The sequence below is a fragment of the Rhinolophus sinicus genome, chromosome 1 (assembly GCF_057876585.1).
Source record: "Rhinolophus sinicus isolate RSI-liver-muscle chromosome 1, RSI-T2T, whole genome shotgun sequence".
NCBI lineage: Eukaryota > Metazoa > Chordata > Mammalia > Chiroptera > Rhinolophidae > Rhinolophus > Rhinolophus sinicus.
This window is the reverse complement of record NC_142501.1, coordinates 189,381,628-189,407,420: the sequence shown is the minus strand read 5'-3', so window position 1 is coordinate 189,407,420 and position 25,793 is coordinate 189,381,628. Positions and strand designations below refer to the sequence as shown.

At 40.5% G+C, this 25,793-nt stretch overlaps 1 protein-coding gene across 1 annotated transcript in view; it reads left to right on the top strand.

Annotated features, from left to right (window-relative positions):
• The first annotated feature begins 2,043 nt into the window (after nucleotides 1–2,043).
• Nucleotides 2,044–25,793, top strand: part of PGM2 (phosphoglucomutase 2) — a 35,660-nt gene continuing 11,910 nt past the window's right edge. The window contains exons 1-12 of the mRNA XM_019741975.3: nucleotides 2,044–2,216; nucleotides 6,065–6,232; nucleotides 10,421–10,527; nucleotides 14,039–14,123; nucleotides 15,739–15,822; nucleotides 15,943–16,136; nucleotides 19,210–19,399; nucleotides 20,083–20,180; nucleotides 21,336–21,516; nucleotides 21,606–21,699; nucleotides 23,016–23,145; nucleotides 23,836–24,025. Of these exons, the coding sequence (XP_019597534.2) occupies nucleotides 2,127–2,216; nucleotides 6,065–6,232; nucleotides 10,421–10,527; nucleotides 14,039–14,123; nucleotides 15,739–15,822; nucleotides 15,943–16,136; nucleotides 19,210–19,399; nucleotides 20,083–20,180; nucleotides 21,336–21,516; nucleotides 21,606–21,699; nucleotides 23,016–23,145; nucleotides 23,836–24,025 (1,611 nt within the window). The 5' untranslated portion in view covers nucleotides 2,044–2,126. The remainder of the gene's footprint in view (nucleotides 2,217–6,064; nucleotides 6,233–10,420; nucleotides 10,528–14,038; nucleotides 14,124–15,738; nucleotides 15,823–15,942; nucleotides 16,137–19,209; nucleotides 19,400–20,082; nucleotides 20,181–21,335; nucleotides 21,517–21,605; nucleotides 21,700–23,015; nucleotides 23,146–23,835; nucleotides 24,026–25,793) is intronic.

Below are 25,793 nucleotides of genomic sequence, written 5' to 3'. Positions count from 1 at the left end.
AAATGCGCAGTTCATAGTATACTCCAGTGTATTATTACAAAGTAAACAAATCTGAGCGACCACTCACTACCCAGGTCAAGAAATAGAGTGGTCCTAGTCTGCCAGAAGGCACTCTCCTCTTTCCTAAAAACACCATTCTCCTGATGTCCATAGATTAGTTTCGTCTCCTTTGTAAAATTTTCAGTCTTAAGACTTTTAAAAATTGAGGTATAATTTAATATACTGTGAAACTTACCCTTTAGAGTGTACAGTTCCATGAGTTTTGATAAACACATAGAGTTGTGTTTATCATCACCATAATCAAGGTACAGAACAATTCCATCACCCCCCAAATTCCCTTGTGCCCTTTGTTGTCAACCTCTCTCCCCACCCCCAGGTCTAGAAACCACTAATCTGTTTTCTTTCCCTATATTTTTATCTATTCTAGAGTTTTGTATATATGGAATGATCCAGTATTTGAAAGGTGGGGGTGGGTGGGAGGGAAGGTCTGCCTTCTTTCACTCAAAGTAATGTTTGGGAAGTTCACCTATGGTATTGTGTATGATAGTTCATTTTTCTTTTTTTTAAAGATATTATTGGGGAAGAGGAACAGGACTTTATTGAGGAACAGTGTGTACTTCCAGGCCTTTTTTTCCCCCAAGTCAAGTCGTTGTCCTTTCAGTCTTAGTTGTGGAGGGCGCAGCTCAGCTCCAGGTCCAGTTGCTGTTTCTAGTTGCAGGGGCACAGCCCACCATCCCTTGCAGGAGTCAAACCAGCAATCTTATGGTTGAGAGGATGCGTTCCAACCAACTGAGCCATCCCTGGTACTCAACGGCAGCTCAGCTCAAGGTGCCGTGTTCAATCTTAGTTGCAGGGGGCGCTGCCCACCATCCCTTGCAGGACTTGAGGAGTCGAACGGGCAACCTTGTGGTTGAGAGCCCACTGGCCCATGTGGGAATCGAACCGGCAGTCTTCGGAGTTAGGAGCATGGAGCTCTAACTGCCTGAGCCATTGAGCGGGCCCTGAGGGCAGTATTTTTGATAGGGAGACTTGTCAGTAGCAATCCTGGCAGTTGACTGGGTGTGGAGCTCTCAATCGAAGCCCTCTCAGCAAGCTGTCATATATGGGTTCACGCAAAAGATAGACTAGGAGATTTTGGGAAAGGGTGGTTGCATGCAGCTGTGTAGTTGGGACCAAACAGCCATTGTCTGATCATTTTTATTGCTGTATGAATATACCATAATTTGTTTATATCACTGTATGAACTTCCCACAATGTATTTATCCCTTGTATTGTTGATAGACCTTTGAGTTGTTTCCAGTTTGGGGCTATTACAAACAATGCTGGTAGAAACATTCTTGCACATGTCTTTTCATGCTCACTGCATGAGTCTCCTTCATGGCTTAGTGATCCCAACGTCCTGAAGATGTAAGTCTATCTTAGTTTCTGGAAGTTTCATTTTACCTTTCCCACTTAAATCTACAATTGACCTGAAATGCATATTTGCATGTGATATAGCGTTGGGGCTCAAGTTTCTTTTTTCTTTTTCCTACCTGGACATGTAGTTGATACAGTACCATTAATTAGGGGAGGAGGGGGAAAGTCCTGTCCCCTTGCTCTGCAGTGCTACCTCTGAAACAAATAAACTGTCCATATACGCGTGGTTTCATTTCTGGAACTTCCATTCTGTTCTACCGTTTATTTATCGCAATCCTCCCACTTTGTGCTTTTTCAAGATTTTTCTCGTTATTCTTGACTCTCAGAATTTCTACTTAATTTTTAGGGTCCTACTGAGTTTACTCAACCTTGTGTCCCAGCTCCTGACACGGTGCCTCGCACACAGCAGAAACTCAGTGAATAGTTATTGTACGAATGTGGGTGACCTGGGGACCTTTCAGAGATTTTTGGGAAAGACTCAGCACTGCTCCCCACGCCTTTCTCCCCCGCTACCCCCAGAGGCGCGCAGGCGAACTGCAAGGGGGCGTGCCCACTGGCCGAGCGCGTCATTTTCCCCGGGGATCCGGCTGGTTCCTTAGCGGTTCTCCCCGCCCAGGCCTCCGGTTCTTCCCGCCCTCGCCTCCGCCTCTCCACTCCCCGCCGGAAGGGCGAGAGCTACTACTCCTGAACTTGGCGGTGGCTGCGTTGGGATGGCGGCGGCGGCGGCTCAGGAAGGCAGTGGCCGCGGCTCGGACAGCCGGCTGAACCAAGAGACTGCCAGGTGGCTACAGTGGGACAAGGTGAGGGGTGACAGGGTGCTGGGACCGCCTGGAGGAGGTGCGGGGTCCTCTGCCTGCTCCCCAGGCGCCGCGCTGGTGCCTGCGCTTCTTTCCTTCCCGCCCCTCCCATCCCTCGGTAAGACGGAGGAGGAGGACGCCGCGGCGTATGGCAGATTCAGTTTGTCCGGAGAAGGTGTCCCGGGGTAAAACCAGCCATCCCGCTGGCCGGGGCTGTAAGTTCGGGAGTCGGGGAGCGAGCGGGCTTGGCCTGAACGCGCGGAGGCTCAGGCGTCTTGTCTAAAGTTGTTGAGTAATTGCACATCCTGTCAGCAGTGCTAGGTCTCCCTCTTTGCCCTCTGGCCCCTATACATGAAATGCACATCCTATTTCTGGCTGCCATTGGCAACTCTGGGTGGTTTTTCTTTTTCTGGAAAGACCTTACAATTCTTTAAGGAAGGAAAATGTTTCCACTTTTGATAACGTGCAATGTGTAGAAATCTTTTAACATTATAGCTGGTAATCAATTGTTCCATAAAACTTTCCATTTGAAGAAATGAAAACCTAATTTCCACAAAAATTGAATCTGTATAGAGAGATAGTACCTCCCTGGGTAGAGGTGAGGGGATGTTGTTTTTATTTTGTGATGTCTACTACTTCCCCAGTTCTTTCCTCTCTCAATTTCTTTGGTTTGAGACAGGCAGCAAGAGGGAACTTCCGGCCAGCTAAAAGCATGTGGCCCTCTGGTCGCAGTGCTCCAAGGATGGCAAGGCACCCACCGCATTCCCTCTGTGCCTTCATCCCCGTTCCTTTATCTTGCTGTCAGCTTTGGTCACTCCCACGGGCTGATTCACATCTGCTGCGCTCTCGACTTTTCATCCTTATCTCTCTAACTAACTCCTTTGGTTTCTCTCAGAGTGTTGGTCTTGTATAGACATCAAAAGCCAGTTAGTCTTTTCCAAGTCAAAGACCAGTTATTATTTTCCAAGTGTACACTGAGAATCACCGGATATTGGCTGTGAAAACAGAAGTCTCTGTTTTCTCATTCAGCAAATGTTGGTTGAACCTCTTTTAAAATGTTCCAGGCCTGAACCCTTCCTTGCGGGCACCTGGTGATCTGATTGGTCAGCTCGTGCTCTGTGATCAGTGTCTATTGCTTTTAACCAAAAAGGTGGGCTTTTACTTGATTTGTCTTGAATCTGGAACAATCTGGAAATGTGGGCATCATTCCAGAAATCCAGGGTTTTATTGCAATAGAATTTCAAAGTTTAAGTGGCCACATCTTGCCTGCATGTTCATTTGGTGGGATGGTGACTGTAAGGTAGAAATAAAGTACTTACTCTATTTTTTCTCTGAATTTTTAATTTAAAATGCCTGATAATGAGTTAATGTGATTGTCATTTTCTCCATTCTTAACAATTTATGCAACAGTTGTATAAAGAAAATAGGGCAACTTAAATGATTCGTGTGACTACCGTGTTTCCCCAAAAATAAGACCTAGCTGGACAATCAGCTCTAATGCTCCTTTTGGAGCAAAAATTAATATAAGATCTGGTATTATATTATATTATATTATATTATATTATATTATATTATATTATATTATATTATATAAGACTGGGTCTTATATTATAGTAAAATAAGACCGGGTCTTATAATAATTTTTGCTCCAAAAGACGCATTAGAGCTGATCGTCCGGCTAGGTCTTATTTTCGGGAAACATGGTGTTTGAAGCAGTTAACGTAACAGAAAAGGACTGAGTTAATGCTTATCATGCGGTTTAAGCAAGTCTAATCTCTGAGGCTTCTCTGTCTGTAAAATGGGATTTTTGTTATTTGTGTGCCTCTTGCAGTCATTACAAGATTCAGATTTGATCAGGTATGTGAAAGCATTGTGCAAATTATAAATACTACAAAAGTAAGGTTTTGATTTAAATTGTATACTCTTATCACTCTCTGGGAAAATTTGAAGACATTAGGGAAGAAAATGAACATTTGATTGCAACTAAGTGCCAGACAAAGTTGTTTTACATTCATTTAATGTAAACACTCAAAATCACCTTGTAAGGGAGGTTCTAGATTGTTTGCCTAAGTGAATAAGTTGGTGAGCGGTGGTGTGGCTGAGATTCCATTCTGGGTGTTAGACCCCAAAATCTGTATGTTCATTTCCTTTTTCCAAAAGTGCTTGCCTTCATAGGAAAGAAAATACTTATAAAGGAAAAGACCGTTTCCTTCTACTCACAACACTTCTGACATCAAATGTGTGAGTTTTTCCACACCAAGCTGTTTTCCAGTTCTCTGTGGACACCAACTGAGTGTCCTACAACGTAGCTCAATTCTGACACTACCTACCTGGAGTTATCGCAGACCCCCCAGCTTAAGGGCTCAGTGCCACAATACTGTCCCTACTTCAGATGCCGGTATAAAGTCCCAGGTTGCCCCCTGTACTTCTTTTTTTTTTAAAGATTTTATTGAAGAAGGGGAACAGGACTTTATTGGGGAACAGTGTGTACTTCCAGGACTTTTTTTCCAAGTCAAGTTGTCCTTTCAATCTCAGTTGTGGAGGGTGCTGTTCAGCTTCAAGTTGTTGTTCTTTCAGTCTTAGTTGTGGAGGGCACAGCTCAGCTCCAGGTCCAGTTGCCATTGCTAGTTGCAGGGGGCACAGCCCACCATCCCTTGCGGGAGTTGAACCGGCAACCTTGTGGTTGAGAGGATGCTCTCCAACCAACTGAACCATCTGGGAGCTCAGCGGCAGCTCAGCTCAAGGTGCTGTGTTCAACCTTAGTTGCAGGGGCGGAGCCCACCATCCCTTGCGGGATTTGAGGAGTTGAACTGGCAACCTTGTGGTTGAGAGCCCACTGGCCCATGTGGGAATCGAACCGGCAGTCTTCGGAGTTAGGAGCATGGAGCTCTAACCGCCTGAGCCACCGAGCCGGCCCCTGCCCCTGTACTTCTGACCAACCAGTGATTAATCGGGTTCCCACGACCCCCTTCTTAGTTCAATAATTCCTAGAACAGCTCACAGAACTCAGGAGATCAGTTTATGTACTATTACCAGTTTTATTATAAAGAACAAAACTCGGGAACAGCCAAGGGGAGAGATGCACAGGGCAAGGTATGTGGACTTCCAAGTCCTCTCCAGGTACACCACCCTCCCACCACCCCGATGTGTTCACCATCCCAGAAGCTTTCTGAACCTTGTTGTTTCAGGTTTTTATGGAGGTTCTATTACGTAGGCATGATTGATTAAATCGTTGGCCATTGGTGATTGAATCTAATTTCCAGCCCTTCTTCCCTCCCTGTAAGTCAGGGGATGGGGCTGAAAGTTCCAACCCTCTAATCACATGGTTGGCTCCCCCTGGAAACCAGCGCCCATCCTTCAAGAGTTACTCATTAGCATAAACTCAGATGTGGCTGAAATGGGGTTATGAAGAATTCCAAAAGGTGCTCCTCACCCTAATCAGGAAATTCTAAGGGTTTTAGAAGTTCTATGCCAGGAGCAAGGGATTCAATATATATATTTCTATTCTAAACTAGTCTAATTTATTCTAAAACTAAATATTTATTTATTATATTGCAATATCACTCGTTATAATTGAGAAAAAAATGACTTTATTTCAGATTTCAAAAGCATCAAAATATTGAAAAGCCTATACACACAAACACACACACACACACACACACACACACACAGGCTTTTCAAATATATATATGTGTGTGTGTATAAATATGAATATGAATATAAATATAGATATGTGTGTGTATATATATAGTCTTCCCCTAGGGTAGAATTATTGTGTTTTTTTAATATTTCAGATTTTTCGTGCTGTTACTCACCTGGCAATATCTGGTATATACCTTTCTGTTTTGCAGAATCCTTTAACTCTGGAGTTAGCGAAACAACTAATTGCAGAAAGTAATAAAGAAGAACTACAAAAATGTTTTGGGGCTCGAATGGAGTTTGGAACAGCTGGCCTCCGAGCTGCTATGGGAGTGGGAATTTCTCATATGAATGACTTGACCATCATCCAGACTACACAGGTACCACATTTTTTTACATTTCTTAGTTATTCTTAACATATCCCCAGTGTTAAAAGATAAACTGAGGCATACTAAAAAATTGTAAGTGTTGATTTAAGCAAAAATCTACTCGAATCAGGCAGTACCAAACGGGAAATGGTTAGGAACGCTCCACTGACAGGACCTAAGAGAAAGACTTTTACAGAAAAGAAGCAGAAGCAAAGGAAGGAAATTAGTAAATTGGCCAGAGCTTTATTTGGGAAAGTCCAGTTGGCTGTTTGTGGTCGGTTGTGGTAGATTTTGATTTCTTAACCATGAGGCATTTACAGACTTAGGTTTTGGTTTGCTTAACAGATTTTAGTTTGCTTACTTAGGCTACTAAGGCTTTAAAGCCACCTCAGTCCAACAGCCTCCTTGTGTAATTAATTTAACCCGAAGTTCCTTTTGTATTTGACAGGCCTAACTTGTTTAAATATGGCCACGTCTTGTGTGTTTGCCTAGGTATAGGGAGTCCCACGTTTACTCTGTAAAGTAAGGCTCATGCAGTTGGTTAAAGCAGTGCTTGTTTCAAAACTCATTCATTCATTCATTCATTCATTCATTCATTCATTCGTTTAACAGATTTATTGAGAAACTATGGCCCGGCCTTGGGGACATACTAATGACTAAAACAGATTCCTTCATGGAGCTTTCATTCCAGTGCAAATCTGCCAACTTAGCTGATTGACTTTTATGGTCTTGTAATTTTTCGTTATGGTTGTACAGGTACAAGAATCAAAAAGCTTTTCTAACTGCCAGAGTAACCAAGAGCCAGTTCTGTTTAGTTTTAAGGTATGGTATCAGTGGAAATTATTGCGGAGTTCCCTTGCCTTCATTTGTGAATTTTACTGTCAGAATCTTGACCCAACTTTAGGAATAGAGGTAAAGTCTTTGACAAAACAGAATAGCTGCCATTGAGTATGGAGAGTCCTCTGTTTATGAGGGAAATGAAGGAGAACAGCTTATTCTGTTTCTTCAACTACTTAGACTTGTTGAAAATGCAGATCGCATTAATTCTGCGAAAGAAAAGGCTGGAAAAATTGACTAATGGTGATTACCTGTACCTTACATGTACCTCCTATAAAAAGCAGTTGGACATGTTCTAGCAAAACCCTAATAAGGCAAGGAAACCTTGCCTGTAAGTGCATAGCAGCCATGCAAACCCCTGTTAAGCAGTTGGGCTCCCATCATTTTGGAGGGAAGGCTGGGAATGGAGTGAGCATGGGAATCCTCTACTCTACTTTATGGATAACACAGAATTGTGCTTCTGGTTAAGGTCACCCTCTGTTCCAGTTACTAGGGCTCTGGAACAAATCACCCAAAACGGTGATTTTAAACAGTTTATTTTGCTCACAGATCTGTAATATGAGTGGAGCTCAGTGAGCAGAGCTTATCTCTGCTGCACATGGTATCACCTGGGAGCCTGGAATCTTCTGAAAGCTCCCTCACTCACATGTCTGCAGTTACGGATGGCTCCTGGCTGAGGTCTTAGCAGGGGCCAGACCACTACATCTGGCCTGGGCTTCCTTACAGCATGGGACCTGGGACAGCATCAGAGAGTGTCTGTGTGTGCCAGTTGGAGGCTGTATTGACCTAGGTAACCTCACCTTGAAAGTCACCCAAATCACTTACTTCCACCGTGTCCTGTTTGTTAAAAGCAAGTAAAAAGGCTGCTTGTCTTCAAGGACAGGGCACATAGATACCCACCTCTTAATGGAGGAATGTCAGTGTCACATGAGAGGACATGTGGGGTAGGATATATTGGCGTGGCCATCTTTGGAAAATCCAACTGGGCACACCTCCAGTTAGCCCTAATTGTTAGGGAAGTCGCAGGGATTGATCCTATAGCCTTTTCATCTGTCTTCTCCGAGAAACATCTTGTTTCTAGGAATGATGGACTCTATCCGCAGAAATGTCTTAGGACCTACCTCATACCTCCTCTCCCATAGGGCAATGGGTCTCTTCTGGGAGTAGACCCTGTGATAGCTAAGAATCCTACAAAACTAAGATGAGTTGATTCCTTAAAGGTCATCTGACTCAAACCCTTGGGACAATGTCCTCCACATTCCCCACCATTCCAAAGTGGTCATCCAGCCTGCACTAGAATACTTACAACAGGAGACAAAGATGTTAAGAGTTAAGACAATGTTATGAGAGCAGAAAGTGCATTTTTAAAATCTTAGGAATGGTTTCCAAGTTAGAGGAAAAGAATTTCCGGGACCAAACCTGCCAGCCTTCCACTCCCAGCTGAGGCTAGTGTGACCTAGTAGAATGTGTTGGCTTTCACTGTGGCCTCCCAGCCTGCCTGCTGGTCTCCAGTGTGGACTCTCATGCTAATGGAGCCCTAAAATTCATCTGGTTGAATTGAAGAAGCAGATATATGAGAGTCAAGAACACCCCAGTGGGGAACAGAATAGAGACTGGAGGGAAACTTTTATATTATTTGCCTCGTTGATAAAGGTTATAATTTCCTCTTAGGTTATATAACCAAGCCACGAGATATCAATAATGGAGAACTCACTATCTTCTGAAATAGCCTTTCTATCTTTGGCTTGTTCGCATTAAAAAAAAAATAGTTTCATTATTTTGAGTCAAAATCTGTCTTTCTGTAGCTTGTATGTATTGCCCATAGTTTGACCCTTTGAAGCCATGCAGAGTTTACTTCTAGTGTCCTAAGATAGCATTCCAATTCTGAAAACATCCCTTATCCCGCACTGAGTCTTTCCCTAGAATAAGCATTCTGTCAGGTTCTCAGCCTCAGCGGGTCCCAGAGTTCTCTAGTAAGCCTGAGAGTAAGCATCTCAGCACCTTCTTGGAAACTCACAAAATCAATCCACACGTGTCTTTCTTTCCTTGTATCACTCAACCTCAGAAGGTATGCCCAACTCAGTATTTTTGTTCAGGAAAAACTAAAGGCATTCCAAATTGGCACTGCTCTGGCACCAAAGCTGTGACATATACTCCGCTAGCAAACATGAGTTATAATTATTTTTTACAAGACTTCCTTCAGCCAAAGTGAAATAAGTAATATGAAATATCATTATTACCCAATCAACCTTTGCTCTGTAATAAAACCTATTTTCTCCAGTAATCTAAACGTATTGAATTCAAAGTTCGGTAGGTCTAATGTGTTCTAATCTTCCATATTTCAGATTGATGTGGCGTTATTGAGCACATGGAGATATATGAATTATATATTCCATCATTTCTAGGCAATGATGGTAATAGCCCAAACTCAGCACAATCTTCATTTGTATAATTGGCTATGTCGTATAATTGGACTGATATGGCCTCCCTAAGACCTCTGCCTGCTGGAAAACAATATCACAAACAGAACACATTAAGAGCAGTTGTTAACATCTTATCAAACTGTATTGAGTTTCTTTGACCTATTGATGGTATAGAGTAGGCAGAAATGTCTGAAATACCCCTCTGCCCTCATGCATTTCAGAACTAGTGTAAAGGAAGGAGTAAAGGCTTAGGAAAATAATAAAAATAAAGCTTCTAACAACAATAAAGCTTCTAGTGCTTTCTTGGTGTTCGATTCTCAGCACTTGGCATGTTTTAACTCATTTAATCCTTGTAACAGCTCTTTGAGGTCAGTACTGTTGCTATTCCTGTTTTACAGAAGAGGAAATTGAGGTACCAATTGATTAAGGAACTTGTCATTTGCTCATAGGTGGCAGACTGGAATCCAAACCCACAGACACTGTGCTTTTAACCCAGCACAGAACCACCTCCCCAGACCTGGGAAACAAATCCAGGCTTTTTTATTTGTGTATCTGGGCAAGTCACTGAGCTTCTCTGAACCTTAGTTTTCCCATCTGTAAAATAGGATTTCCTGGCAAAGTTGATCTGGGGTTAGTGATAATAGCTGTTAGGTGTATAACATGGTACCTGATACATATAGATAGACAATAAATAAAGCTGTAACTTTTCTGTTGTTTAATTTGTTTAATTACTGAGGGATTTCTCCCCTCTCTGTTACAATGTTCTTCTTTAGAAATAGAGAAAATTTGACCTATTTTTGGCATACACACACACACATTATATTTAATATATACATAAAATATATATGTGTGTGTGAGTGTGTGTGTGTGTGTGTGTGTGTGTGTGTGTATGATGTGGTAAAACATATATACTCTTTTAATCCATATGGTATTTTTTTAGGGATTTTGCAGATACCTGGAAAAACAATTTAGTGACCTTAAGCAAAGAGGTGTTGTGATCAGCTTTGATGCTCGAGCTCACCCAGCAAGTGGAGGCAGCAGCAGAAGGTATTTAAAGATATTTATGAAACTATTTCTTTATAGTATATTTTGTGGTTTTATTTTTAATCACCATTTCAATAGCTTCCCTTCTAAAACCATTTGTCACCTACATTAACTATAAAAATGATGGGTACATTCTGTTTGTAACTTTTAAGAATTCTGATGAGCTCCTTTCCATTCTTGAGTGCCCATTTCAAGCTGCATTGTTGTAACATTCCCAAACCAATGTGACTTACGTAGCTGTAGGCAGATGATGATGATGATGGGGTGGTGATGATGATGGTGGTGGTGATGGTTATAGTGGTGGTTATGGTGGTGATGATAAGACAGCAGCAATCATTTGAGTGCTGGACGTGAGCAAGGCACTTAGGTATTTACTCATTTAATCATCACATCACATCTCTTTGCTGTAAGATCATAAAGTGAGAGGAGGAGCCACAATTTAAGCAAAAAGAGGCTGGCACTGGGGGTTGGCAATCTTTTTTTCTAAAGGGCAAGTAGTAAACATCTTACACATTGTGGGTTGTACAGTCTGTGAAAACTACTATTATAATTCTGTCGTGTAGCACAAAAACAGCTATAGACAATACATAACTGAATACGTATGACATGTTCCAATAAAACTTTATTTACACAATGGACTGTAGTTTGCCAACTCCTGCTCTTAACGTGTAATGTGACCTTCTTTATATTTGAACACTTCCCCCATTATGATGAATTTTTTATCATTCCATAGTATATGTATTAGTAATTACTTAGATTGGAAGAATATACAAATGTTTAATATTAATGAAATTCTCATTAACTTTACAGTGCTGGATGAGTTTACAGAGTCCTAATCTTTGCCTTTCGGGAGGTTCTAATCTAATAGAGAAGCACTGATGGGAACAAATGTATGGCTGTGAGGAAGGGAACATGGCCAGAGCAAAATACTAGATGACGTCAGTCTCCAGATTGAATTCAGAATGACCTAAGATTCTTGGTCTTCAGCTGCAGGCTCAAAAATGTGATTTTTTTCAACAAAGCAGAAGAGAAGCTGTAGCTCTCAAGAACAGATCCACATGACCTCCATTCACAAGAGAGTAGTGTTGTATAAACCAGAATATTAGTTTGTCAGTTTTTAGTTAGTGAACTTACAGTTCGAATTAGCTCATACACATGCTTTACCAACCCCGGGGGCATGTCACAGCCTCCAGCCAGAACATGTACAGTGCATATATATGGCCAACTGCCTGTTTAGCTTCTCAAATTTCTTCATTTTAGGCTTCTTCTGGTTTACACATCCTTCAGATATGTTAATACAAGCAATTAAGGGGTGGACGGGTGGCTCAGTTGGTTAAAGCGTGAGCTCTGGGCAACATGGCTGCTGGTTCGATTCCAACACGGGCCAGCGAGCTGCACCCTCCACAACTAGAATGAAGTCAATGAGCTGATGCTCAGCTCCCTGGTGGCCAGATGGTTCAGTTGGTTGGAGAGCGGGCTGTCAACCACAAGGTTGCCAGTTCGACTCCTCGATTCCCGCAAGGGATGGTGGGCTGTGCCCCCTGCAACTAAGATTGAATACAGCACCTTGAGCTGAGCTGCCGCTGAGTTCCCAGATGGCTCAGTTGGTTGGAGCGCATCCTCTCAACCACAAGATTGCCGGTTCGACTCCCGCAAGGGATGGTGCGCTGCGCCCCCTGCAACTAACAATGGCAACTGGACCTGGAGCTGAGCTGCGCCCTCCACAACTAAGACTGAAAGGACAACAACTTGCTTGGAAAAATCCTGGAAGTACACACTGTTCCCCAATAAAGTCCTGTTCCCCTTTCCCAATATAATCTTAAAAAAAAAAGTATACACATACATATATATACACACACACGAATTAAGGTACAGATATTTCTTTCTCTGGAGTTGGAGCCACATTATTTTCAAAAAGTAACTGATATTACTAATTTTATTTAAGTTTGTGGTACAAGTCAGAGTTAGATGGGATGGGATAGAGTGGAGCTCAGGGCTGCTATGACCTACAACTTGTAAGCATTTAGAGATTGTAAACTAAATACTAAACCAAATCATGATAAAACATTTATGATGCGTCAATGGAATCTTCCTAGAGTTGGGTACTATTGCAGTCTCAGTGTTACCTAAGAAAATGTTTATTAGTTCTTTAATCTTCCAATTTTAAATATCTGGTGGGGACATTAGTGTGTGCAGAGAGCACACTGAATTTTTTTTGTGCACATTTGTAACTTCACATATGTCATGTATATAATAATCATATATATGTTGAGTGTCTCCTTTGCCAAATTTAAGAAGGCTCCTTTAAAGTCAGCCTGATATATGATAAATATTTCATGAGGATAAAAGTGACTTCCATGCCATTCATTCTAGTGAATGCAGTGTAGGTTTCATTCAGATTTCTATTAAACTTGTTTTTGCTGAATTTTGTTATTTGTATGACTTCCCCCTATATAGAGGCATTTTTTTTTCCTGTCAGAATCATTCTCGGATTGCTATTGATCCCAGGGATTTTCAGTTATTAAAATGTAGAGATGTCCTCTTTGTGCCCCGGCCATCTCCTGGAATAGTGTGCAATGAAGCTAACGCTCAAGACACATTTGCGGGAGAGAATGAATGACCTGGTGATTTAATCCTGTAATGGTGTATAGAATGTTGTTCATTGGAAGTACATTGCTCATTTACTGTGGTCAAGTATTTTACTCCAAGCATGAAGAAAGATTTGATGCCATATTCTGTATCCTGCCCTAAGCCACTTGCTGTAGATGTTGAGAAAAATGTCAAAGTATCAAAGATTTAAGCCTCCTTTTAACGGCTGGATGGAACCAAGATGTATATATGTCATAAACGTGTATGTCACATACACATATATGACACACATATACCTACATATGCCAGTAGGCCTTCTGTATGCCAATAAGACCACATGTAATCAAATGCTAGCGTGCATGGTCTATACTGGATTGTGAAGGCTTAGGCTAGGATTTCTCAGTCCCTGCAGTATTAACATGTGACTTCATACTGGGCTGGGTAATTCTTTGTTGTGGGGAACTTCCCTGTGCATGTAGGATGTTTAGTAGCATCCCCAGCTTCTACCCACCAGCTGCCAGTAGCACCCTACCCTTGCCCCCAGTGGCTACCAAAAAACGTCTCCAGACATTTCAGATGCCCCATGGGGGCAGAATCGCCCAGGGCCAACAATTGCTGAGACGGGTTTGAAAGACTTGGGTGCAGGCCTTGCTCAGCTGCTAAGTGACTGTTGGACATGGGATAAGTTGTCTGGCCTCTCTTGGCTTTAGTTCCATTTCTGTAAAACAGGAGTGCAGTGAGATGACTTCTGAGGTTCCTCCAGCTGTAGTATTCTATGCCAGTGGAACTGTAATAAACATTTTCCTTGATCTGGTTGTTATACTCAACCTAGAGAAGTGGGCAGGCATTAGTTTCCTTCTTTACTGTCTCCTGTGGTCCTGACAACTCTACTCCCCTTTCTCTCCCTGTCACACTGCATTTCCAGATTTGCCCGACTTGCTGCAACCACATTTATCACTCAGGGAATTCCTGTGTACCTGTTTTCTGATATAACCCCAACCCCTTTTGTGGTAAGTAACCATTTCCTTTCATAATTTCCTGTCATGGGGTCAGAGATGGGGCGTGGCTGAATTTTACAGGCTTTGGTTCTGTTGGGATTCAGGTATATGAATGACAAAAGGGCTCCTGGGCATTTATTGGGTACTCTCTCTTCTCCCCAGGAATGTTTCTCCCACATCCTAGTAATTTTTCTCTGGTATTTGACTTTGGATTCGTCAGAATTGACTTTTTTTTAAGTGCAATTTTCCTTTTGCTTGTATTCAGAGGATATTTTAGCTAATTAACAAAATGTCTTTTGTCTATTTTTTCATTTGGTTTGTACTTTTTCCCCCCCAGTTATCACAGTTAGAAAACTTCTCGTATCTAAATCTGAATTCACCTCAAACCATGTCTTAACCATGAATATTTTTGACAAGTTCATGCACCAGCTTTTTATATCGATGTATCATTCTAGTTATTATTCATAACCAATACAGAAACATGCTTGGCATGTTTTAGTAAAATTTTAATCAAATCCTTAATGTAGCAGAAACTAAAGAAAAGGACAATAGGAATTGCGACAGTTGTTGTTTTTAAATAATACAACTTCTAAGTGCAGGGCCAGATGCTAAAAATGTATGTTTTTAGAAATTAAGCCAAAAACATAATTTGAATGCAGTTACATCAAGTAGAAATGAGACTGTATAATACAGGAGAAGTAAGCTCTACTACTAGTTTTGTGTTTACTGTCTCCAGTGCACTGATGGGTGCACCACCTCCTAGATTGTAAATAACCCAGTAGACATTCAGTGTCACATCCAAATTTGGTTCAAGTTTCATTGTGTGATGGAAAACTTACAATGTTTTCAAGCATCCTTGGTCTTCTGTACTATATAAATGTTGATAGCGATTATTTTTGTATCAGGCATGAGATAAATGAGTGTCTCATGATTTTCCCACGCCATGGAGTGGTTCTTCCCTTTTCTTTGCTCCAGGACATACTGGGGATGAGAGAGAATGCCTAAGGGGACAGTAGGAGGGTTGAGGGAGAGAGATGGGTAGAACCGTAGGTTGCCTGTGTGTGGTAACTCTCATCTGCAGCCATAGCAAGGACAAGCCTACCCCTCTCCTCATTTCGGGAAGTAGTCGTGTAAAGATGGGAGCCAAGCAGAAATACAAGAGAGGGAGACTTTATTCTGGAGTGGGAGATAAATGAGCAAGCTGTTAAGAACACTCTCCATTTCTTCAATCTTTTCCTTCCAAGCAAGTAGGGGGAAAGAAGAGAAGAGAAAGCAGTTGGAGGGAATAAACTGAATCCATAAGCTTCTGTCCCAAGAAAAAGGTTTAATTAAAGCATGTGAAATGGAAGATTAGACCATCTTATTGTTGGGAGAGTTTTCTAGCTCTACCAAGTAGAAGATAACAAGAAGAAGGCACTAGGAAAATACTCAACTTTCTTGTTAGGATATATGTCCCAGAATTTTGAGCCGCGAGTTAGAATATACTACTTGGGTATGGCACAAAAATATTGAATGACACATCATGTTTATTAAAAGGGAACGAGTTGGTACAAACAAACAATACATGGTAGGCATTTGAAATATCTAATTTTTTGTTTCAAACGGTTCTTGTTTCCCCCTATTACAGCCTTACGCAGTACTGCATTTGAAACTTTGTGCTGGAATCATGATAACTGCCTCTCACAATCCAAAGCAGGATAATGGTTATAAGGTATTTTTATTTTCCTACCCACATGTGTGTACGTCCTAAACCTTTACAGTTTGGGAACCCAGGGAATGGGTGCTTTTTTGTTAACCCTTACCTGTCTGGACGTGTTCCTGCGTTCTCTAGGTCTATTGGGATAACGGAGCACAGATCATCTCTCCTCATGATAAAGGGATTTCTCAAGCTATTGAAGAAAATCTAGAGCCATGGCCACAAGCTTGGGATGATTCTTTAATCAATGGCAGTCCACTTCTTCACGACCCAAGTGCTTCCATCAATAAGGACTACTTTGAAGACCTTAAAAAATACTGTTTTCACAGGTAAATGAATTGTAAACTCACTTCAAGTGAGTTAAATTAGTGTGATTTAGCAAAATTCTATCAGTTTTCATTAAGATGTGCTCTCCAATTTGTACATATATTATAGCTGCATCTGATTTTGGAGGCTGTAGGTCAGGGGTTGGTAATGTTTCTTGAGAGACAATTAATAAATATTCTTAGCTTTGCGAGACATGTAGAGTATGTCACAACTATCCAGCTCTGCTGTGTAGGAAAGCAGCCGTTGATGATATGTAAATGAGTGAGCACAAACATAGCTGTATTCAAAAAACTTTATTTATAAAAACAGGTGGTTGGCCCACAGGCCATAGTTTGCTGACCTCTGTCATAGATGCATATATATATATATATATATATATATATATGTATATATATATATATATATATATGCATATGAGAGAGAGTGTGTATACATATATCTGTGTGTATGTGTGTATATGTATATTAAAAAACTGCTGAAAGGTGTCAGATAGGAAACACTGACTTTTTTATCTATCTAGACAGTTTCTGTGACTATGCACACATATATATGCATAATATATTTCAAAACCATAAGTAAGAATATACTGTGTATGTAGTTTGTTGTATGCCTTTATTCTCCCAGTTAATTTGTCATGAATGTCTTCCCTGTTAACCCCTGTTAGTCCTTATACTTTTGTTTGAATGGCCGCTGTACCCATTTATTTAACCCAGTGACACAAACTCGATAGTTGTGTATATTGAGATAAGACAAGCAGAGTGACAGTGTTGTCCTTGTGTAGTATGCTGTGGGTCCCACCACTCCTGACTGTCCCCCTGGCAAGAAACCGCTGATTTTAAAGAAGCAAAATTACTAGGTTGTCTCTAATATTGTATTTGTTGGACCACCTGGCAGTGGAGGTTCCTGTGTGGAAAGTGGAACCCCAGTCCCATTTGAAGGGAGCAGCCATACCAGCTGGGTGTTACTCTGCAGATGTAGTCCAGAATTGCCAGATCATCTGAGTTTTTTCCTCCCTAAGAGGAACTGGAAACCTCGAGTTTGTTTGTAAAATCTAATTTTTAAATGTTGGAGACCATTTTTTAAATGGTGTCTAATCCAAATGATACACATCTGTGAGCCTTCCCTCCGTCCCTCTCATTGAACTTCACAAAGACTAAGGCTAGTGTTGCTCCAAGTCAACACAGTTCGTTGACTACGAGAGTGTGTGTGTGTGTGTGTGTGTGTGTGTGTGTGTGTGTGTCCTTAGGTACATTTCTGGCATCAGAATTGTATGTGTATTTACAAAGTTGATAATGGTTAACAGATTGCTCTCCAAAAATGTTACACTAGTTGACACTCCCACCAATATATGATAGGTAACATATATGATCCACACATTCTTATCTATACTGAATATTATCAAATTTCTTATTTTTCTCAGTTTGCGAGATGAAAGGAATATCTCACTGTATTTATAGTCTTATAAATAAGCTGTTTTTTCATATTTATTTAACCTGTATTCTATGTATTTGTCCATCTTTTGCATTTGCAAAACTTCTTTGCTTATATAGAAAACTGGTCTTCATTTATTTCAAATATTATTTTCCCTTCTCTTGTTACCTTTGGACTTTTTCATTGAATCTTTTTGCTGAACTTTTGTAAAAATTTGATTATCAGTTTTTTAATTTATGACTTCTGGGTTTTATGTCATACCTAAGAAGACTTTTTATAACAAGATTTAAAAAATGTCCCGTTTTCTTTTGAACTTGTATGTTTATATTTTGTAATGTTTGAATCTTTTGAGCCATTGGTGATTTTTAATTTTGTATGAGGTGTGAAATAGAAAAGCAAATTAAGTTTTTTCTAAAAGAGGTTTACAGTTGCACCAACACATTAAGTTGAAGAATCTATCTTTCTTTAAATAATTGAAAGTATCACCTTTATCAAACTTTCTAACACTAACTGAGTGTTTATTATAATCTCAGGTAACTGCTATAGGCCCTTCACTTGTACTAATTAATTTAATCTCATTTTAATCCTCACAGTAATTCTGAGGGTAGGTTCTGGTGTACTGCCATTGTATAGATGAGAAAACTGACCAACAGTCACACAGCTTGTCACTGACAGAGCTCTAGGATTTAAATTCAGTCAGCCTCCAAAGCATGTTAACCACTAAGCCTTATTGCTTCTCATATGTATTCCTCCTTTCAAATTCGATCAACTTTTGGACTGTATTCTGCTCTTTTAACTTGTCTTTTTATATTTAGTACTAAACTGTTCTAATTGTAATAGTTTTATAATTCACTTTAATATCTGAGAGATGTTTTTTCCAGATTTGTTCTCACTATCTTATATTTATTTTTCTAGATGCATTTTATCTTCAAGGATATGTTTGTTTTAAACCCTTGTCTTAGACAAGACCTTGTTCGTTTATTCATTGCCAAAAGAAGTGGACAGTAACCTAAGATCTAGCCGCCAGAGCACTGGCAGTTTTTTAAAGCCTTATGTTTACCTTTCTGTAACTTCTGCTGTTAATTTTGATGTTTATTGGTATTTTATATTACCAGAACAGGGCACTTTGCCAAACAGATTGTTACTTGACAAAGAAAATGTTTTATTTTTTAGACATCCGTGTATGGGATGTTCCATCACATTTTGTTAAAGGGGACATTTTGAAAATCATTTTTGAAGCTAATACAGACTGAGGAGCCCTGGAACTGGCACTGCCATGGGCGGGCACCCATGAGCGGCTGTGCGTCTCTCCTGGAACTTGAGCCCGGGGCTCTTTCTTTTTATCTCATTCTAGGTGTGAACAGTGTCATGTAAAACAAACCCTGGCAGTAATCAAATTTGCTGAAAATAACTACAGAGTAAAATTGAAAACTTGGAATATGTTGCGGGAAGGGTATACATTTGGGAGAGAGTGGATAAGTTTTGTTTCTTTTTTTTTTTTTAATGGAGTTAGAAAGCGTCTCGGTTGTCTTACACAGTCTTATGACATCGATGTCTTACATTCTTGGGGATCTGGTTCTTTGATATTTTGCAAACCTTCCAGTCTGTATATTTTATGAGTGTCCATGATGTGTCTGATTCTAGGAATGTGAACAGGGAGACCAAGTTGAAGTTCGTGCACACTTCTGTCCATGGCGTGGGTCACAACTTTGTGCAGTCGGCTTTTAGGGCTTTTGACTTTGCTCCTCCTGAAGCTGTTCCCGAACAGAAAGTTCCCGATCCTGAGTTCCCAACAGTGAAATTGCCCAATCCCGAAGAGGGGAAAGGTGTCTTGGTAACCTAAGATTTTTAATTAAAAAATTTACCTCTTAGCTTCAAAACTATCACTATCAAGTAAAATAGGTCTTTATGTGCTTTCATTGTGCTGAACAAAAAAGTAATTTCACCATTGAAAATGTACTTATTAATTATTTATATCTTAAAGGAACTTTCAAATTAGATACCTTAGTGACATCAGGATGAGAGAACTGAAATCTAAATGACGTGTTAAATTTAATTTCATTAATTAAGTTTAAATTGAACTGACTATGCTTCCTCAATGCCAAAAAGAAACAGTAATAGAACAGAAGTTTATCCCATGATGTTTACTGCCTTAATTGTCATTTTTCTGATAAGAAGACGTGCTATTTAAAGGTTCCTTTAACCTTTGTAAAGGTTAGGATAGCAATGATATTCAGAGAGTCAGTTTTTTTTGTGAGGTTGACCACACAGGAAGCCTGGAAATACCCGTCCAGTCACACACACTGTAGATGGGGGCAGGTTTCATGGACGGGCTTGGCTCATATGTTGACGCTCCCATTTTCTGATGTGACCAGCCTAGACCATCCTCAGAAATAAAATTCAGCCTTTGTTTGGGGAACGTCCTCTTTTAGTTCTTAAAGAACTGAACATTTTTAAAGACTGCAATATGCTTGATTCTTGATTGAAGTACTCTTTTCTCATTCCACTCTTTTTCAGACTCTATCTTTTGCTTTGGCGGACAAAATCAAGGCCAAAATCATTTTAGCAAATGACCCAGATGCAGATAGACTTGCTGTCGCGGAAAAGCAAGACAGGTACAAATTAATTTTGATTGCCTGGAACATATAAAGGGTGACTCCGGCAGTAACATGTTTCTGGGGAGACTGGACCTATTTGGAAATAGTTCCCATTTACTTTGCAAGGCATCATGTCATGAACCTCTGTTAAGCCCTCTAACATGGAGCAAGGTGCTGATCTGGGGACCATATGATTGGTGAGCATAATTCAGAGTAAGCCAGTCCAGCATGGATTTGCAATCAAAATTAGTATTTGTTATCTTCCCTCATTTCATCATTGGTTTCATTATAAGTAATGACTCAGTGCCTAATGAGGGCAAAGTACTTTGCTTGGTGCTGGCTTTATAGTTGAGTATTTGCCAAAGGGTTTGGTAAGGAGCTGGACTTTCAAGGAAATGTTGAATTTAGGTTGAGCAGACCAGAGAGGAATATCTCTGCAGTACTGACAGTGTCTGAGGCAAATGTGTCCGTAGAGTTTGTACAGAGGAGTGGTAGGTAAATGGGGGCAGAAGTTGAATGATAGGCAGGGTATCAAACAGCATATGTTATCACATATGGGGGTTGTGGGGTGCGGCCAAAGAGTTACGGTTTTAGATTATGATAAAATATAATAGGTTCAATTTGATACCAGTCTTTATAAAATTAAGCTACGGTGATCCATGCTGAAATGTGAGATGTACTTCTAGCCACTTGGACTCCAGAGAGAAAGACAAATCACACATCTGTTCTGCGGTGTCCTCGCCATTTTAGTTCCAAGCTCAACCTTTAGGAATGTTAAGCTATTGCCCTCTCAGAATCAGCAATACTGACTGGACCAAAAATTCAGATCTGCAAACTATTATAGTTGGGGGATCTTGCCAGCATATTTCTGTTATGTTAAAGCCAAAGCCTTTGCTGAAAACTAAGATAAAAGCATTATGTGTTATCACTGGCATACTTATTTTGTACACTCTTCAAACATAGGATGTTTGTCTTGGCAAACTGACTGAGACGTGGTAGCTATTCAAACGTTTGTGCAGTGGCACTCACATTTCTGGCCAGTTATTTAAGTAAGAATAACAAGAGCCATCTTCCAGAAACGACTGTGAGCCTGTTTGACCTAATTGTCCTGCCCCTTGACTCTTAGTGTCTCTATTAAGATCACTGCAATGCTTGGGTCATTTTTTCTTTCAGTGGTGAATGGAGAGTGTTCTCTGGCAATGAGCTGGGGGCCCTCTTGGGCTGGTGGCTCTTTACTTCTTGGAAAGAAAAGAACCAAGATCCCAATGCCCTCAAAGACATGTACATGCTGTCCAGCACTGTCTCCTCCAAAATCTTGCGGGCCATTGCCTTAAAGGAGGGTTTTCACTTCGAGGTAAGTGTTTGGGGGACATGCTCTTTTGCTTTTCTGTTGCTCTACGGAAGGTCTAAGGCATGTCTTTCTCTTTTGGATTATCCCTTTAGGAAACATTAACTGGCTTTAAGTGGATGGGAAACCGAGCCAAACAGCTAATAGACCAGGGGAAGAATGTCTTATTTGCATTTGAAGAAGCTATTGGTAAGAAATGATAATGATGATCATAGATTTAGTTTATAGAATGCAAAAAATGGGAAAAGATGTGGATTTGGGTTGGAGTTCAAAAGGTTAGCAGTAAACGAGGAGCCCACAGTTTGCTTTGCTTGTGTGGCATTCAAAGCGCATTGAACTATCCTACCCCAAAACTGACAGGTCAGATCTTTTTCAGCTAAAAAGAATATCTCATAAATAACCAAGCCATTAATGTAAGAAAGTGAATTCTTTCCCCAGATGACTTGAAAACAGTGACGCTCTGCACATGACTGCTAGTAGCTTAAGAATCCACCTATTTTGGGAGTTGTGACATTTCCTTAACTGTGGTGTTGATACCCAGGCCTAATATAGTTCTCGCCTCCTCCGAAAGTGCTATGCAGACGTCTGTGTCCAGAGGAAAGGAGAAGGCACAGTTGTGGTACCTTCATCAAAGTGATTGTCACCTGAAAGGATGACCCTAAACCCAGCCAGAGTGCCTAAAAAGCACTTGTCTTAGATTGTCAATATACATGAGCAGAAAGGAGAGCTGGCTGTAGAAACCTGAAATTCAAATGTCTGCTCTGGGGGTATTTTAGCTATTTGTTTAGTAAAAGCTATGACACATTATACTTATTCTATAATATATATTCTTCTGATTCATCTGTGTATTTCCTGTAGCACACATATCATTTAACTGAGTAATCAAATGACGTGTAATAGTTCAGCTTTGCTCTTTTGTCACAATTGGCAGTTTTGTCTTTCTATAGCTTTTTATTTAAAAAAAATTTTTTTTATGTTGGTTTATCAAATGTTTATTGCGTATCAATTACACATAACTGTGAAAGAAATGGATCCTGACCTTAGCCTACAAAGCTTATAAGGATCTATCTAGTTAAGTAGCCACACAAAAAGAGGGTAGGCCATGTGGCAAGATAAATAATATAACTCACAAGACCTGTGAGCATCCAAAGAAGACAGAATAAGCATTGACAAGAACAATTGGAGACAATTTTGTGTGAGCAGGAGGGATTCAGGCTGGAAATGAACACAGTCTGACAAGGACGAAGATTCTCCTTACAGGTTATTCACCAAATACTTCTTGATTCTTCAGTCACTACTGGTTCAATCACCAGTAGCCATAGCAGGAAGACCTGCTATGCACTAGGCACTGGGCTAGTTTCTTAAATATAATGGTAAATGAGAAGTATCCACGTACTGGTACTATTACCACCTCTTATGCGATAGGCAGGATACAGATAAGGTCATGCACAGTGTCGTAAAGGAACCCATTGCTAAGGGTGTATGTCTGACACATGTTTCTGCAGGATATATGTGCTGCCCTTTTGTTCTGGACAAAGATGGCGTCAGTGCCGCTGTCATCAGTGCAGAGTTGGCTAGCTTTCTAGCAACCAAGAATTTGTCTTTGTCTCAGCAGCTAAAGGCCATCTATGTTGAGTAAGTTTCTGTTGACTACTTAATTGAAGTAATAATGTTTGTTAGTTTCAGGTGTACAACATAATGATTTGATGTACCTCTATATTTTGACATGATCACCACACCAAGTGATATTTTTAAATGTATTAAGTTCTTGTGCATGAGATACTCATCTTCTTTCTAATGTTCTTACTTTAGTTATGAATTCTGTTCCTTACGAAAACTAAATAAGAGATTATCTTTTCCTTTTGATATGAAACCACTTAATAATTACCATTTGTGATGGCATTAATCTGTACCAGATGAGAACGTTAGTTGCAGAAATGACTAAAAAATGTGATTTTAAGTGTTCGATGTCAAAAAAGACTAAATGTGTTTGTGAAACATCTATTTAGTCCTTATAGCAATTACGCAACTCTGCCTTCTTAGTGCAAACGCAGCCAGACACAATACATAACGTAATGGGTGTGATGTGGCCGTGTTCCATAACATTTTTACTTACAAATATAGGCTGAAGGCCAGGCAGCAGTTTGGTGATCCCCGGGGTAAATTGTTGTACCCCTTTTTCAATGCTAAGTTATTCCTTTGAAGCTGGTCATGGTCATGTGTTTCATGAAATATTTCAGAGTATACTGGTTGATGTATGTTCTGTGTACATTATGCAGAATGATTTGTTCCTCATTTTACATGTATTTGCATTTGTTTTGATAGGTATGGCTACCATATTACCAAAGCTTCATATTTTATCTGCCATGATCAAGGCACCATTAAAAAATTATTTGAAAACCTTAGAAACTATGATGGGAAGAATAATTATCCAAAAACTTGTGGCAAATTTGAAATTTCTGGCATTAGAGACCTTACAACTGGCTATGATGACAGCCAACCTGATAAAAAAGCTGTAAGTGATGCCCGCTTTCGTCAACCTCTTTATTTATTTTTTAATTAAAGTTTATTGGGGTGACAATTGTTAATAAAGCTATATAGATTTCAGGTGTACAATTCTGTAATACAACATCTATATCTCACACTGTGTGTTCACCACCCAGAGTCAGTTCTCCCTACATCATCATCTGTTTGACCCCATTTACCCTTTTCTAGAGCCCCCTACCCCTTACCCTCTGGTAACCCCTAAACTATTGTCTATGTCTATGACTTTTTGTTTCTTCATTTGTTTGTCTTGTTCTTTTGCCTCAACCTCTTTTCTACTTACCTTCTATTATACTTTGAAAAGCTTAATTTATATGTCATTGTGATATTGTGATTTATGATAAGAAATATATATTTAGTCTTTGTCCTCTTTCCTGGCACAGAGCTCCTAAAACCCTTTCCCAAGTGATGAGAGCATAAAGGTATCTGGTGTTATGTTGATAAGGCGACATTTGGAAACCACTTATGGATGGGGGCTGGTTGCCAGGAAAACCAACCAGGTTAGAACTTTTAGTCCCATCCTGACATCCGGGGAGGAGAAAGGGGCTGGAGATTGAGTTCAATCACCAGTAGCCAGTGGTTTAATCAATCATGCCTGTGTAATCAAGCCTCCATAAAAATCCAAAAGGATAGGGTTCGGAGAACTTCTAGGTTGGTGAACACATGGAGATTTGGGGAGAGTGGCCTGCCGGAGAGGGCATGGAAGCTCCTTGCTCATTCCCCATACCTTGTTTATGCATCTCTTCCTTCTGGCTGTTCCTGAGTTATAGCCTTTTATAATAAACCAGTGAGCTAGTAAGTAATACGTTTCTCTGAGTTCTGTGAGCTGTTCTAGCAAATTAATCAAGCCCAAGGAATGAGGTCTTTGGAACCTGTGATCCAAAGCCAGTTAGTCAGAAGCCCAGGTGACAATCTGGACTTGTGCAGGGAACGCGCCCTCCCCAATCTACAGTCAGAATTGGGTGCAGAACCAGTTTAATCATATAACTGTTTGAAGCTGATTTTAGGCCTTTGAGCATTATTATAAAATGCACTGGAACTAAAAGGGTCCTCACTAGTCATCTCAGTCAGCACTGGCATTTAACACATAATACTCAGAGGTGCAGGATCTGCCTGAGATCCCACAGCTAGTTGGCGATGATCGGGGTACAACCGGGGTCTTCTGATTTCAGCTCCCGCTTTTTCTCAGCCGTTCTCAATATTGAACAAGCATCAGAGTCACCTAGCCACCTGGTTTAAACGTGGAGTGCCGCAGCCCACCCCGGGTGTTTCTGACTGAGTAGGTCCGGGGTGGGGACGAAGAAGTTGTCTTTTTCACATGTTCCCAGCTGATACTGACTGATGCTGGTCCAACTTTGAGAACCACTGTTTGCTTCCTACTTAGTTTTACCCTGTTCTCTGAATGTCTGGTAGCTGTTAACTGTAAAGCATGAGACTGCATTCTTCGCACCAGGTGAATCCCCACTGGAGTCTAAAGGAGGCTCAGATATGGCAGAAGAGTATTGCTAGCTGTGGCGGAGGTAAGGGAAGGGGAGTAAGAGTATCCTTATGAGACGTTAGACCTTATCGTTGATATTTCCCTTTCTCTATATATTTTATTTTCATCACGACACAACATATTTTAAAAAGATAAATAGTATTAAGAGTATAATGAAGCATGGCAGTTCCAACCACTGCCACCTCATTGTCATGCTGTCAAGATAACCACCTTCACTCTCAGTTTTTTCTCCTGATTTACC